Source organism: Podarcis muralis, chromosome 13 (assembly GCF_964188315.1).
Source record: "Podarcis muralis chromosome 13, rPodMur119.hap1.1, whole genome shotgun sequence".
Lineage (NCBI taxonomy): Eukaryota > Metazoa > Chordata > Lepidosauria > Squamata > Lacertidae > Podarcis > Podarcis muralis.
This window is the reverse complement of record NC_135667.1, coordinates 48,943,293-48,958,509: the sequence shown is the minus strand read 5'-3', so window position 1 is coordinate 48,958,509 and position 15,217 is coordinate 48,943,293. Positions and strand designations below refer to the sequence as shown.

The window sequence follows — 15,217 nt, the reverse complement described above, 5'->3', positions numbered from 1 at the left end:
AAACATTTAATGTTGCCTCCCTATAGACATGAAAATGCAAGGCTATCAACAATCAGCCCTCACTGGAGGGTTTGTAGTGTACAGGCGTCTCCCGCCCCACTTATGTGGGGGTTACGTTCCACGGCCCCAGGCGCGTAAGTAAAAAATTGCATAAGTGGGAAGCGCCCTCTTAAAAGCCTCTTCCTACTCCTCAGCTCTCTCTCTACACAACTCTCACTTCAACTGGAACTGAAGCTCTAGAGCCACCTGGAGTCTGGAGAATGTGCGGAAAAGCGCCACTGCTGCTGCACTACCGCAAGTGTCAGCTGCTAGGCGGGGAGGCTGAGCAGTGGAAACAAAACCCTACTGCGCCTCCAGTCTCTTTGGTACTTCCTGCGCCCTCACTGAAATCCTCTTTGGGCTCTGGAGAGGGTCTCCTTGTGAGCCACGAGGCCTCTCCCGTCGCTTCCTGGTTTGAATTTATTTCTTTGTTTGGCTGGTTGTTTCCTAGCACCACGGATATACATGATCGTGCATAAGTGGGGTGATGCCTGTTATCATCCCAACCCTCGATTTGAATGAAGTCATGATGGCAGAGAGCAAAAGAGAGGACAGGTTTTTAAACAACTGCAGAAGTTTGAGCAAAGGAAACTGGGGGTAGTGATTTTAAACAATGGCAGAGGTTTGAGTAGAGCGAGAAAAAGTGACAGGGGAGTTGGCAAATGCAGAGAGTGGGGCACAGCTTCTAGTAACATAGTAAGATTTTCACCAGCATTTCTAAAGGTTGGAAGCAACTTTTTGAAATAGGGACTTTGTGTGGGTATAAGTAGCTATTGAGAAAAAATGTTACAGGACATCAAAGTTGTGGATATCACAGGCAATCAGATCAGGGTTACAGAAAGAGGTTGCAATCCTTTGTTTTGATTTACTGAGTGGATAATTTCTGTTTACAGTTTCACAGCCTCTTATTCTGAAGCTTTGGCAATTTGAAAGGGGAGAGGAATGTTTTACAGGCATTTCTGATGAGCGATGTAGCAGTGTTCCACTAAAACGGGTTGCATTTCAGTGCTGAAAGCACACACTGATCTCTGGGTGCTTCAACGCTGCTAGACAGATGCCCACACCTAAAGCAACTCAGCAACGAATAGAACGGTTTCAGACTGAATTGTAGGTGCAGTTGATAAACTTTTCTTTATTTAGTCAACAGAGAGAAGCCGTGCACAAACAGTGGCATATATTAGTTATCCTCTACAGCTTGTAGCTGTGTATTACGTTTCTGTTTTAGAGTTATTCCAGAGTCCTTGTTAGCTCTCTGCAATATTAAAATAAGGAAAAAGGAACTGGGAAAGTGAGAAATGGCAACTCATGATCAGTGGGAGTAAGAAGCAAAATGATGTGTTTTCTTTCAGCTCTCCTCCCATACATTTGCTTCTGGGGACAGATCTAGTCTAAAAGAGGGCCAGACATGCAACCTACTGTCAGTTCGACTTATGCATGTCACTCTCTAATTTCAAAACGCCATTGGCTTTCAGGCAAATTCAAATTCCATAATTAGAACCCATGAATTTATCACTTGAGTGCCGATGTCCTTAACACAGGCTACTGAAACCTCATGACTGATTTGAGTCCCTTTAGGGCTTTACAAAATGTCTGCATCTTTCCTGAGAACCTTACACGATGGGAGCTCAATATTTTAACCATTTACTAAACTTACGGCAAAAATAATTTTGCTCTTTGAACACATGGTGCATCTGATTAAAATTGTGTCCTGGATGTCTTGACTGCCGCTGAACAATTTAAATTTCAAAAGGCAAAACAACGGGGCAGCCATCCCAAAACCCATTTTAACAATGACATTAGATAAATAGAAAATCCTTGGAAGTGACAAATAGGCCTAGGGGTAGAATAAGGATACGTGGTAGTAAATGTTAAGGATTAGAATATCAATAAAGGAAAAGAGGTTAGTAAACGAAAGGAGTTAATATTATTAGAAATATGAACTTGGAGAACTGTTATAAAGGTGATATAATGAAATTCAGTTAGAGGGGATTCAAGGAAGTCAGTCATCAATGTGATGAAAGTTGGATATTTGAAGAGACAACCTTTTTTTCTTGTGTGTTTAGTTTATTATAGTTGCGTAATTTGTCATGTTATTTTGTGATAAATGTTGAAAAGCAATAAAAAAAAATTCGGGAAAAACCCAAGAACAATGACATTAGAAAATGCTAGTGACTGTGGCAGGTGATGTATGGAGGGTGGGCCTGTTTACTGGGAAGATGCATGTTATGTGTAGGAATGCATCTCTGAGATGCATGTATGGTGTAGTGGTTAAGAGCGGTAGCCTCGTAATCTGGGGAACTGGGTTCGCGTCTCCGCTCCTCCACATGCAGCTGCTGGGTGACCTTGGGCCAGTCACAGTTCTCTGAAGTCTCTCAGCCTCACTCACCTCACAGAGTGTTTGTTGTGGGGGAGGGAGGGAAAGGAGAATGTTAGCCGCTTTGAGACTCCTTAAAGGGAGTGAAAGGCGGGATATCAAATCCAAACTCTTCTTCTTCTTCTTCACAGTGACACATCACAAACAGTACCACTTAGTGGAGGCTGACCCAATATTGGGGTAGCAAATGGGTTCTGCCCCCACAAAAAAACCCTTTACTGTTCCCTGAAATAAGTGAACAGAGTGATTTGATTACATGGGAGTAAATAAAATGGGAAACAAAATAAAATGAGGGCTGAATCTCCTTGGGGCGACTCCACTGTCTGGGGCAGGTTTTGCCCCCTATCACCTGTGTACCACACCGCAGCCTGTTTACTTTGATCCACATAATCCAATTAAGAACCATTAGTAAAAATCCAGCCTCATTTACACACTAACACCTTGACTTCCATTTTTGGTGGAACACTAGAACCCAATGGAACCCAAGGAACTCATAACTTGCATGAATATCAAGCCATTTCAAGATGAACTTAGCATTCATGAACTACACTTTGAAACTTGAATAAGTAAATGTACCTTCTGCAGACTTTAAAGAAAATCTACAGGCACTGAGATTACTAAGGGGATAGGGCATATGACAGCCTCTGGAGTGCATTTTGAGTATGTGGTGGGTAGCTGGCGGTGAAGAACAGCAAAGCCTATTTGTCACTTACATTACAGTCTTACCAGCAACAAAAACAGGAAGCACAAATTTCGCCACTAACCTTATTTAAGATGAAGAATCTAATCAGCAGAAACAGCACACCAGACATCATACCAGATAACAATGGGGAGATAAACCAAGAAGCAACTGAATAAAAGCAAAACAAGAAGATTGAAAATATATAATTTCCAACTGTGCTAAAATCCTATCCAATGAAAATATTATAAGCTTTTGACAATGTACGTTTATTTTTTATTGATCCTGGATACTGCAAAAAAGTTGGCTTACAGGTTAGAAGAAAAAAGTGTGCGCCAACTCACAATCCTCCTGAAATTAGGCATGTTTAAGTCTCATCGATTTCAATGTGTTTTGTGCGAAATTGCATGAGAAGGGAATATTTTTAGCTGGGTATCTAGCATATTTTTCCCTGAAAGGCTTACCGGCTGTTAAAGTGAAAGTAAAAAATTGCATCTCCTCATCACCCACTCACCCATCCCTCAATGTCTATTTTGAAAAATAAAAATAAAAATCTATAGAAGCTAGACAGTGATGATAGAAAAATCATTCAACTCCGTACTGGGATTCTCTATAGATAACACTCGCATTTAAGAGAGAATTGGGCATTTTTGCAAGTCCCAAACTACACAAGGGAGTTACAAAAGTTTAATTTGTGAGAAAAACTCAAGTTTTTAAGAATGACTGCTATCATGCCTGTTCTGTATGTCTTTTAAAATACAAAGAACATTCTGCTGAACGCAGTAGGAAAACCCATCGTTATGCCCCTAAGGTAAAGGTAAAGGTACCCCTGCCCGTACGGGCCAGTCTTGCCAGACTCTAGGGTTGTGCGCCCATCTCACTCTATAGGCCAGGGGCCAGCGCTGTCCGCAGACACTTCCGGGTCACGTGGCCAGCGTGACAAAGCTGCATCTGGTGAGCCAGCGCAGCACACAGAACGCCGTTTACCTTCCCGCTGGTATGCGGTCCCTATTTATCTACTTGCACCCGGGGGTGCTTTCGAACTGCTAGGTTGGCAGGCGCTGGGACCGAGCGACGGGAGCGCACCCCGCCGCGGGGATTCGAACTGCCGACCTTTCGATCGGCAAGTCCTAGGCGCTGAGGCTTTAACCCACAGCGCCACCCGCGTCCCGTTGGTTATGCCCCTAATGATGGTCTAACACCAACACTTTGTACTTTGGAGTACTTTGGAACACCACAGCTTCAGATGTCATTTAAATTTGTGTCATTTTTCAGCACAAATACGCTGAATTAAAAATAAAGAAATTCTACTTTAGGTCAGATGGCTTGCAGCTCTGTAGAGATTAAGAAATGTGCATGTCCCCAACAAGCATGCACAGCACATTAAGCTTTGAAATATTAACTGTGATCACTTTAATTAGAAATGTAAAGCTATCAATTCTCACATAACTTTGGGGTGGATTTAAAAACCGGGAAATAAAACAGACGTGAAACCAGAGCTTGACTTCCAGTGGTCCCAGGAAAGCAGCCATAACAGCTCTGTTATCTCTCTCCATGTCAGTATTTAAAGTGCACATGAGCTCAGTTCAGACTTCACGGAACCTGATTTCCAAAATGGACTTTGGGGCACTTGCATGCTTCTTCCTCCCTTCTGTGATTTGATATGGTTTAACCATAATTAACCTCAGTTCAGATACTGTGGTATCCGGACTGCCTGAAACTATGCTGTAAAACCATGACTTGAAGAGGGATTCTACTTCAGGCATCTGAATTAGGGCTAACTAGGATTACAGGAGGGACACGGGTGGCGCTGTGGGTAAAAGCCTCAGCGCCTAGGGCTTGCCGATCGAAAGGTCAGCGGTTCGAATCCCCGCGGCGGGGTGCGCTCCCGTTGCTCGGTCCCAGCGCCTGCCAACCTAGCAGTTCGAAAGCACCCCCGGGTGCAAGTAGATAAATAGGGACCGCTTACTAGCGGGAAGGTAAACGTCATTTCCGTGTGCGGCTCTGGCTCGCCAGAGCAGCGATGTCACGCTGGCCATGTGACCCGGAAGTGTCTTCGGACAGCGCTGGCCCCCGGCCTCTTGAATGAGATGGGCGCACAACCCTAGAGTCTGTCAAAACTGGCCCATACGGGCAGGGGTACCTTTACCTTTAGGATTACAGGAATGGGAAGAATCGGGGCAGAGCTCCAAATCTGGTTTAGAAGTCATACCCAGGACATGTGAGATAGTGTTTGTCATTTCCACAGATAAAACTTTTTTTCTTTTTTCTTTTGTCACGCCCAACCCTTTGTTGTGAAAGAATGTCATCATACTACAGAAACAGAGACTGCCATGAGCTCAACCTCTTTCCCTAATACGTTTATTCTGGATCTAATAAAATTGTACCGTATTTTTCGCTCTATAAGATGCACCAGACCACAAGACGCACCTAGTTTTTGGAGGAAGAAAACAAGAAAAAAAATATTCTGAATCTCAGTGAAAGCAGCGATCCCTCTTGCTGTTCTGGCTTCTGGGATAGCTGCGCAGCCTGCATTCGTTCCATAAGATGCGCACACATTTCCCCTTACTTTTTAGGAGGGGAAAAGTGAGTCTTACAGAGAAAAAAATACGGTAATTTGCTATTATGTCCAAACTGGCCAATTACACTGGCCAGGAAGCCCTCCAAACCAGGATATCAAACTAAGCTTTGCAAAATCATTTGGCTATAGTTCCCAAACAAAAGTATAGCAAAATTGTACGATCATGTTTCTATAATGCCAGTTTCAGTCAATGCATGTTTGTACACAAACCTTCACAAATAAAAGGAAATGTCAATTACCAATCTTGACTAGCTCCATCCATTGAACTCCTTTTGTGCCAATTGCAACTAATGAGAATCCAATAGTGGCACCGACAATGCAGTGAGTTCCAGAGATCGGGAGCTTCAAGAACGATGCTATCAGCTGCCAAACAGCAGAGCCTAAAAGTTAAAGCGGGGACAAAATAATTAGTATAAACATTAATGGCCAAACAGTTATGTTAGCATTCTTGTTTGAGGGAACACCAACCCAGCCTTTCGGCATATTTTTGCTCGTAGACGGACACAAAACATTTCTGGAAAGGATTACAGAGCTCAAGTACAAGCTTTCTCCAACACTGCTTCTATTTATTTTGCATTACAAATCGTATTCCTAATAGATTTAAACTGAATAAGGCCACAATGCTTCTTTCGCCTTAATGAACCTCTGCCCTATTTAACGCATGTTAGCCCAGTACTGAGGTAGAATAATGGTTTTTTTGCTACCCTGTCATTGGAGCCTATCCATTCACCTCCCCTTCACTACATTCTAAGCTTTCAATCTCCAAAACAGGAGAAGGAATAGCAATTTAGAAACCTGGACTAGTAGAATTCTAAGGTGCCTGGATAGTCTTGCAAGTGAAGGAATACGCACAAGTCCTTTAGAAAAAGAGCAAGCTATCAAAACTGGTGAAGTTGCCAACAGCCATCTAAAATCTTAACAATCTTTATTTGTTCTGTTTTGAAAATATGCACAGACAAAGAAAATGGAAAACGGTTTCATGTAATTTTATAATTTCACTTGCTATTTAATTTTTAAAAGAACACAAAATTTATATTCCCCATTAGATTCAAACCAAAGTTGTTGTTTTTTGGGGGGGGGCGGGTTAATGTGTCAAGTTCTCCTTTGGCACCAAAGTACCTTTAGCTGGAGAGATGTTAATAATTCGGACTTTATAACTGAACTTTTCAGAAATTTAGCCAGGAAAACTGCTTTATTAGTAAGTAAGGTTTATCCATTCCTCTCAGTACTAGCTCTGTATCATCCCTGTCAAGAGCACCAGAGTGCATAAAACCTGGAGTGGAAAATTTACCAGTCTGTTAAAAGGGCACGAAGGCATGCTGGAGTCATGCTCTTTAAACAAGAGGATATTGGTCCAGATGTTAGCTTCCTGGGAGATTGTATTTTTACAAGATATAATTTATGATCTATAGCACCCCACCCCCCAAAAAAATCATAGAATGCCACAATATATTGAAAAATATACACACCCCAATCTTGCCACTCCTGCCAACCTAGCAGTTCGAAAGCACGTCAAAGTGCAAGTAGATAAATAGGTACCGCTCTGGCGGGAAGGTAAACGGCGTTTCCGTGCGCTGCTCTGGTTCGCCAGAAGCAGCTTAGTCATGCTGGCCACATGACCCGGAAGCTGTCTGCAGACAAACACCCACCGGCTCCCTCGGCCAATAAAGCGAGATGAGCGCCGCAACCCCAGAGTCGGTCACGACTGGACCTAATGGTCAGGGTTCCCCTTTACCCCTTTAATTTTGCCACATGCCCCTCAAAGATTAATAATAGTAGATGCAAATGATAAAAAAACCCTCACAGTTTATGACCTACCAAGACGAACACAGCCCACCAGCTAGGATGGTGAAGCTCTTGTTTGCTGCAAGCCCAGGACTGTAGGAACAGGGGGTTTGTCAAGCGCTAGGCAAGCTAAAATATATGTATGGGAAGCCAAATCTGAAGTTGTGCTTTAACAGATTAGGCAGGACTGTCAAGCACCTGAAGACGTAGGTGCCAGCTTCAAAGTGCAAGGCCCTCAGCGTCCGGTTCCTAATGAAGTTCCCGCTGAGGCTTGCCAAATTAATTCTCCACAAAGCGGCACAGTGCAAGTTGCCGTTGCATGTACAGCGCAGAGCAAGATTTATTACTTTATAAGCGGTAAAGCTCTTACCCAATTTCCCTTCCAGAAGAGCCTATCTATTCTGCTTTTAAGAGCGAGCCATTAGCACCACATACAACTTCCTTTAGGAAGCCAATGAATAAAACTAATTCTTTCCTGGCGCTCCGTTCCTAAACTGCTGACTTTTCTATTCCTAGCTGAGGCCTACCTTCCAAGCCACAAAGTGAAGCCACCTGCTGTGTAATTTAGGCCTCTGATTGACTTGTTTTAGGCTAAGAATAGCCTAACTAAGCAACCCTGAGCCCTACAAGAGGAATGCATTCCAAAAGGGAGACACATGGATGGACTGGTTTAAAAGTTCCCCTTGGAAGCCACTGATCTTAGATTCTTCAATGAAGCAGGCACTAAAAAAATGTGGATCTCATACATGCTGCAAATCTGAAACTAGGTAGACAATATTTACTGCTGTTATGAGTGCGGATTTGCTTGTGCTCAGCTATCCAACACTGACTCAGCTCTGCCTTTCTTTCAAATAATCTACATGCTGCCTTGAGATGAGATGGGCAGTTCTCTTCACGAGCACAGGACAATGACATACCCAAGTGCACCTTAAATTGTCACCTGGCCAGAATGACAGAAAGGGTTTTCAATATTACTAATGCACAAGTTAAGCATAAACATACTGCATGCCTCTGGCATTCAGACCCCTCTGTATTTCCAGTTAGGAATGCTTGTGTTGGGCATTTGAATGATCATTGTGCGGTGGGGGGATATACCTGCATGTGTGCACTCAATGCCTTTTACAAGGTTGTGAAACAATGAAAAGCAGTGTTTTTGTATTCACAGAATATTTGAGACCAAATCTACACATAGACCTGGTTCGTACATCACAATAAGCCATAGTTAAAATAAACTGTGGTTTAATGTAAAAAAGCTATAGTCTAGCTTGTTATGTAACCCAAACTCAATCTCATAGTTCATTTTCCTTCAAACCTGGAGCGTAAGTCAGGATTTGTTCTTTGTGGTTTATTTGGAGAGAAACGTACCAGGTTCAGACAGCACAAGTCATACCATTACTTGATTATTAGCAGTGCAGCAGCAGGATGAATAGAGCAAAGTGCCCACAATTTCATCAGTGTGCACCAGCATGAATAATAATAATACAGTAATAAACTACTTACACCTAGCCCATCTGACTGGATTGCCCCAGTTACTCCACCATAATAAAAACACAGCAAAACATCAAACGTTAAAAACTTCCCAATACAGGGATGTGCGAACCAGGTCATACTCAACAAAGTGGCCAAACAACAATGTTTGACTGGTTGGATCTCCTGTACTCCAATCCCAATAAAATCTCAGGATTATCCAGTTATTTTTTTAAAAGTAGAGAAAATGAGTAAGTAATTACTCATTTGGTTGCCTATGGTGACCAACAGGTGACCATCAGAAATGAGCTGAACTCAGGCTCTGAGCACATGCAGATTGCATTTCCCTCCAAATATTAATGACAAACTGCAGTCTCCAACAGCCGTTCACATTTGAAATTAAGGGCTAGGACTAGTAGGTGACTGTACATTTTGCGTACACACAAGCCTCAAAATTCTACGTTGAAACTAGACACAGCCCACTTCTTAGAAACTATGCAATTTTTTTTCACAATTCTTTCTCCACCCACTCCACCCTGTTTTCTTGCTACACACTTAGGATGGAGAAATGTGGTGCTTATGAACCCGTGCTCAGTATAGGAATTTGTTGGTTTTTTCCCCCTCCCCCCTTTTTTTATTTGTTTTCAATACCACACAAAAATCCATTCCATCGTTTCTACCTAACCAGCTCACAAAACAAAACTTGTTCCTTGAAAATCTGCAGAAGCTGGCCGCCGGGTGGTATTTGGAATGTATTTGTAGGGTCAGGGCTAGAGACTGCAGCTGCAAAGGCTCTTAAAAGCTACTGCTGCCAAGTTCCAGGGGAACGGTGAAGCTGGGGAAGGGTGCAAAAGAGGCTCATTGAGGGGAGAAGCTTTGCACATGGATCACGGAGTGGGAGACACAATCAACCTGATACTGAGAAGGGGACAGAAAATGGTGTGGTCATATGCCCTGCCCCCTCAACTTACCAGTAAAATGTGCAGGATTCCCCCAATGGAAAGTGCAGGGAAAGGGAATCCGAACAACAGGACAGAAACTCACTTTCCCAAAAACCACACTTCCAAGTTTTTCTGGCATGGGGTGGTACCCTCAGGTGAGGGACACATTGTGCTCCTTCTGGGATAGTTTGTCCCGCTTTGGTCCCCACCCTGCACTCACCTCTCACCTGTGGCTCTTAGAAGCTATCAGTATGTGGCCACACCCTGGGGATCGCTTCAACTGGCCAGCAAGCCAGGTGAGGATAGCTGATGGGTCTTAAACTCTTGGTTTCCTTGCATGCAAAGACAGGCTCCGGTGGATTAAGCGGACAAGACCAATAGCAGGCCCAAAGGTCAAGAAGGTGGTTTCTGCACATGCCGTAGAGGGAAGTGAGGGGCAGATGGGGCTCGCCAACCTAGGAGCCCATCTAGGAAAAGGAAAAATCTGATCCTCAACCTCTGCTGCCTTGTGGGATATCTTCAGGAGAAGAAAAGGCTAAGGAGCAAACCCTACACAAACCAGGTGTGGAGTCCCTAAGACGGTTGGATGGCACCTTGTACGCTATAAAGCGGTCCCTATTTATCTACTTGCACCCGGGGGTGCTTTCGAACTGCTAGGTTGGCAGGCGCTGGGACCGAGCAACGGGAGCGCACCCCGCCGCGGGGATTCGAACCGCCGACCTTTCGATCGGCAAGCCCTAGGCGCTGAGGCTTTTACCCACAGCGCCACCCTATGTCATCCTATTAAGACCATCCTTTTTAAAACTGCACAATCGTGTCATCTTTCTCTGTCCTTGCACACAATTTTAACACCCATGTCAAAATAAACACAAGCATTTATTTTAATAGTTTGGTGTTATATGCAGTACAATGCACATGGTATATTTCTACTGAAGTAATAAAAGGGTAGCAGCCTTGCTAAGAACTGAAGCAGATGTTAGCATCCCCAATCCTTTAAACTTGGTTAATAAAGAAGAAGCAAAGGGCATGAAAGTTCCCTCTCACCATGACAGCACTGATTTTATCTGTAGCCAATGCTAACCAGATTCTTTTAGTTATCTCTAAACCCTCGTATGATATTCTGTTTAAGATGAACCTGGTTAGAATAATCTTCAGTCATTTGTGGTACCAATGGGGAGGGGGGGAGCTGGTGGAATTTGTACAGGGGGTGAGAGGGATCACCAGGTCCCAGATTCTTAAGCACGGTTGAGAGTTCAGCAGTGAAACATCTATATAGGGTAGATTCTACATCAACCCTGGCAGTTCCTAACAGTAGCAAAAAGCAAATTTGCACATTCAGAAATGTTAGTGTCCAAGACACAAGCTGCTGTACAGTGGTGCCCCGCAAGACGAATGCCTCGCAAGATGGAAAACCCGCTAGACGAAAGGGTTTTCCGTTTCTGAGTTGCTTCGCAAGACGATTTTCCCTATGGGCTTGCTTCGCAAGACGAAACGTCTTGCTAGTCTTGCAAAAAATTTTCCGCTTCCCCCCCCCCCTTTTTCTAAGCCGCTAAGCCGCTAATAGCCTTTTAGCAGCTTAGCCGCTAATCCTTTAATAGCCGCTAAGCCGCTAATAGCGCTAATCCGCTTAGCCGCTAATAGGGTTGCTTCGCAAGACGAAAAAAACGCTAGACGAAGAGAATCGCGGAACGGATTCTTTTCGTCTTGCGAGGCACCACTGTATTACTGTTTGTCAAAAGGCTTTGGTCACATTTCTTAGCAGGACTGGAAAAGCACAAAACTGCTTGAAGGAACTGACATTGAATATAAAACGAAAGTTACTCACCAACCATTGCGCTGACTTCTCCTGCCATCAGTAGCTCCACAGTGCTGTTGTACAGGTTCACATCAATGATACCTTTACGGATCGTTTCGCCTACTTTTGCTCCTAGTAACACTGAGCCAGTCGTTTCAAAAATTGAAGCAAGAATGCAGGCCTGGCGCAAAGTAACCACACCAGAGCCTACGGCAGTACCAAAAGAATTGGCAACATCATTTGCCCCAACCGAGAATGCCAAAATAAAAGCAATTATAAAACCGACAATAACCATCCACAGGTATTCCTCCATGTTTCTCCGGGTTCTCTTTCGCCTTCTGTAAGGGTTTAACCAGACAAAGCTGTAGGGTACCAGGACAGATTTGTAAAGCAGATTTCTTGCACACAATGAGTTCTCTCTGGAAAGTGCTGTGCAGTGTTGGAGCGTGAAGAAACTGCTAACTGGTGATTTTCAAGCTACTGTCAATACTGTTTGTTTGGCTGGATTCAGTCACCAGTGAAACCCATTCCATATTTTGCTTCAGTAGTGTTAAAGCTGCGATGACCTCTCCTGTAAAAGATAATTTTTTGAGGATAAAACATGACAGATTTACATGTGGTTATAATCAACTGATGATATTGCGGAATGACATATGTAACACTCACAACGATAAATGCACACAAGACTATCAGAGTCAGTTTAAAAGTAACTCAGAATCAAGGGTGGCAGAAAGTAGACCACAGTCCTTCTGCCTGTTGGTTACTGAGATACTTTCAATAATAATAATAATAATAATAATAATAATAATAATAATAATAATAATAATAAATTTTATTTATATCCCGCCCTCCCCAGCCTTAGCCGGGCTCAGGGCGGCTAACAACAATAAAACAGTACAAAAGTACAGCATAAACAACATTCTAAAATCATTCATTATAAAATTAATTAATTCAAGCCACTGGCAGCCATTGGGCCAGAGCTCCGCGAAGATTGCCGAAGGAGGGAGTCAGGCTGTGCCCTTGCCAAAGGCCTGGTGGAACAGCTCTGTCTTGCAGGCCCTGCGGAAAGATGTCAAGTCCCGCAGGGCCCTGGTCTCTTGTGACAGAGTGTTCCACCAGATCGGAGCCACAGCCGAAAAAGCCCTGCTCTGGTTGAGGCCAGCCTAACTTCTCTGTGGCCTGGGACCTTCAAGATGTTTTTATTTGAGGACCGTAAGTTTCTCTGTGGGGCATACCAGGAAGTACAGCATATGAAATGCTTCCAAGAACATTTAAAGAGCAATCCTTGCACCAGTCGACCAATGAACTCATGATTTTATTTTGTTTTGATTTGTTTTTTAAAGCAAGAATACCTGGTCACAATCAGTCAAAGCACAACTGAAAAAGCTGTTGAAAAGATATTGTGTTGGATCCAGAGAAAAGCTCACATACACTGACTTTCCTACTGTCTTTCAACACTCCCCGAAAAACCTCTCCTGAGGATGAGGATGTACAGAGCAACACGTCCTTCTCTGCCCTTCCTGTAGAGTTTACATCCAGAGATAACAGTCTCCCACTGGTTCTCTCTGCTCCACCAGGCTTCTGTAATACCAACTATATCGATGCCACCCTTTAAAACCAAGCACTACAGTTCACCCATCTTGGCTTGGGAGCTTCTAGCATTAGCATATAAACACTTGCACAGAGTCTCTCTCTTGAAGTATCTTTGACGCTTGCATTTTGATTTGCGGTGCTCTGGCTTCTCTGAATTGCTGTCCTGCGCCCCGGCACTCACAGTGCTGAGTTCGCTGCCACCCCATTTACCGTATTTTTCACTCCACAGGGTGCACCGGACCCTAGGGTGCACCTAGTTTTTAGGGGGGGAAATAAAGGGGGGGAATTATTTCCCTCCCCAGCCATAAAGAACAAAGAAGCCAACTCCCGCCAGGCTCCGAAGGCTTGCGGATAGCTGCCCGAAGCCTGGAGAGCAAGAGGGGTCGGTGCGCACCGACCCCTCTCGCTCTCCAGGCTTCAGCGAAAGCCTGTATTCGCCCCATAGGACGCACACATATTTCCCCTTCATTTTTGGAGGGGGGAAAGTGCATCCTATAGAGCGAAAAATACGGTAAATATTCACCCATTTATCATCTTCATCCCTCAGGTCCCATTGCCTTTCACTGCAAATCAGTTTAAATATTGCTATGCCACCTTTTTTATTTTAAATGCCAACAGTCTGCTCCCAGCCCAGTTCAAGTGGAGCCTATCTCTTTTGTACAGGCCTGTCTTGCCCCAGAATGTTCCCCAGTGACTAATAAAGCCAAACTCCTCCTCCCAGCACCACTGTCTCATCCATGCATACCTTGGAGGTTCTGGCTTTCAGCATTCTACCTAGCAACCTAAATTTGGCTTCCAGGACCTTTACCCTTATCATTGGTGTGAATGTGTCCCCAAGTTCTGACTTTGCCCCAGCATCTCCCTTGCTACTTGGTGATGGGCAACATGCGCAATCTTCATGCCAGGCAAGCAATTCACCCTGCTAGTCTGCACGCCCACGCTCAACTACCTATGTTCCTAATAATCAATGCTTTAAAATAAAATAAATGCTTCTCTCGCTCACGCACTGAATGATAGAGGCATGTTTGACAGAGTCATAAATTAAGCTTTAAGAATGAAGTATAAAATGAAGCATGTTTATATTATATTGACATTTCGGTTACTTTTAAAGACTGACACCTGGGATCACTAAAATTGCAAAAGAGTGTGTGTGTGTGTGTGTGTGTGTGTGTGTGTGTGTGTATCCACCCCGGTAGTATGGATAAAGCTTCCATCTAGGTTTTGTCCTCATTCAGTGGAAATGGTGTCAGCCTGTCCAGTGACAAAGGAGAACTGAAACAGAGTCCCAGCGGCAAGCCTTAGAAAAGCAAAGAAAGCTGATGACAGATGCTGCTGTCCTGAAAAGGCCTGGTGAACTGACCCTGCAGTACAGTGTGCAAGGGAAAGGACAGGATGTTGCTCTGCCACAGGAGCAGCCAATTGAATCCACTGGCAAAGATTGACCAAGAACGAAATAAGAATATGGCATTGCAGTATCCCAATTGCAGTACTTGTTGGCAAAAAGAATATATGCCTGCTTCAGAGATACTATGGCCATGCTCCCCTGTTACCATTGTTAAAAATAGTGTTAAGTGTAAAGCAGCCTTTCTCAACGCTGGAGCCCCAGATGTTCTTGAACTACAACTCCCATCATCCCTGACCACTGGCCCTGCTGGCTAGGAATGATGGGAGTTGTAGTCCAACAACACTGAGAGACCCAAGGTTGAGAAAGGCTGGCGTAAAGGGTGCACAATGAGGTGGTACACCTTCAGTATGACAAGGCAGGCACAAGATACTGTCTTGGGATGGCTGGCTGACGTGACGCTGTGCCTGTCACATGGCAAACACCTTCTTTTGCATCCCTCTCCCAAGTACCAAGGGCTTTCCTCAAAAATCATACCAAATTTAACAATGAAGAGAGACTGCCAATCAATATTTGGAGCTGAAGCTGGATGGGTAAGCTATCATCCAGCCCGGGCTTATA

The 15,217-nt window shown here is 44.0% G+C and overlaps 1 protein-coding gene across 9 annotated transcripts in view; it reads right to left on the bottom strand.

The window, feature by feature from the left end:
• The window catches only part of SLC20A2 (solute carrier family 20 member 2), a 92,256-nt gene that overhangs the window by 32,445 nt on the left and 44,594 nt on the right, over positions 1-15,217 (bottom strand). For all 9 annotated transcript variants that reach the window (XR_003703350.2, XM_028701776.2, XM_077917579.1 and 6 more), the window contains exons 2-4: positions 11,692-12,232; positions 5,913-6,053; positions 3,178-3,263 (exon numbers count right to left, since the gene is read on the bottom strand). Coding sequence is in view for 8 of the 9 variants with exons in the window: in XM_028701776.2 (XP_028557609.2) it covers positions 3,178-3,263; positions 5,913-6,053; positions 11,692-11,974 (510 nt within the window). In the remaining variant the exon portion in view is untranslated. The remainder of the gene's footprint in view (positions 1-3,177; positions 3,264-5,912; positions 6,054-11,691; positions 12,233-15,217) is intronic.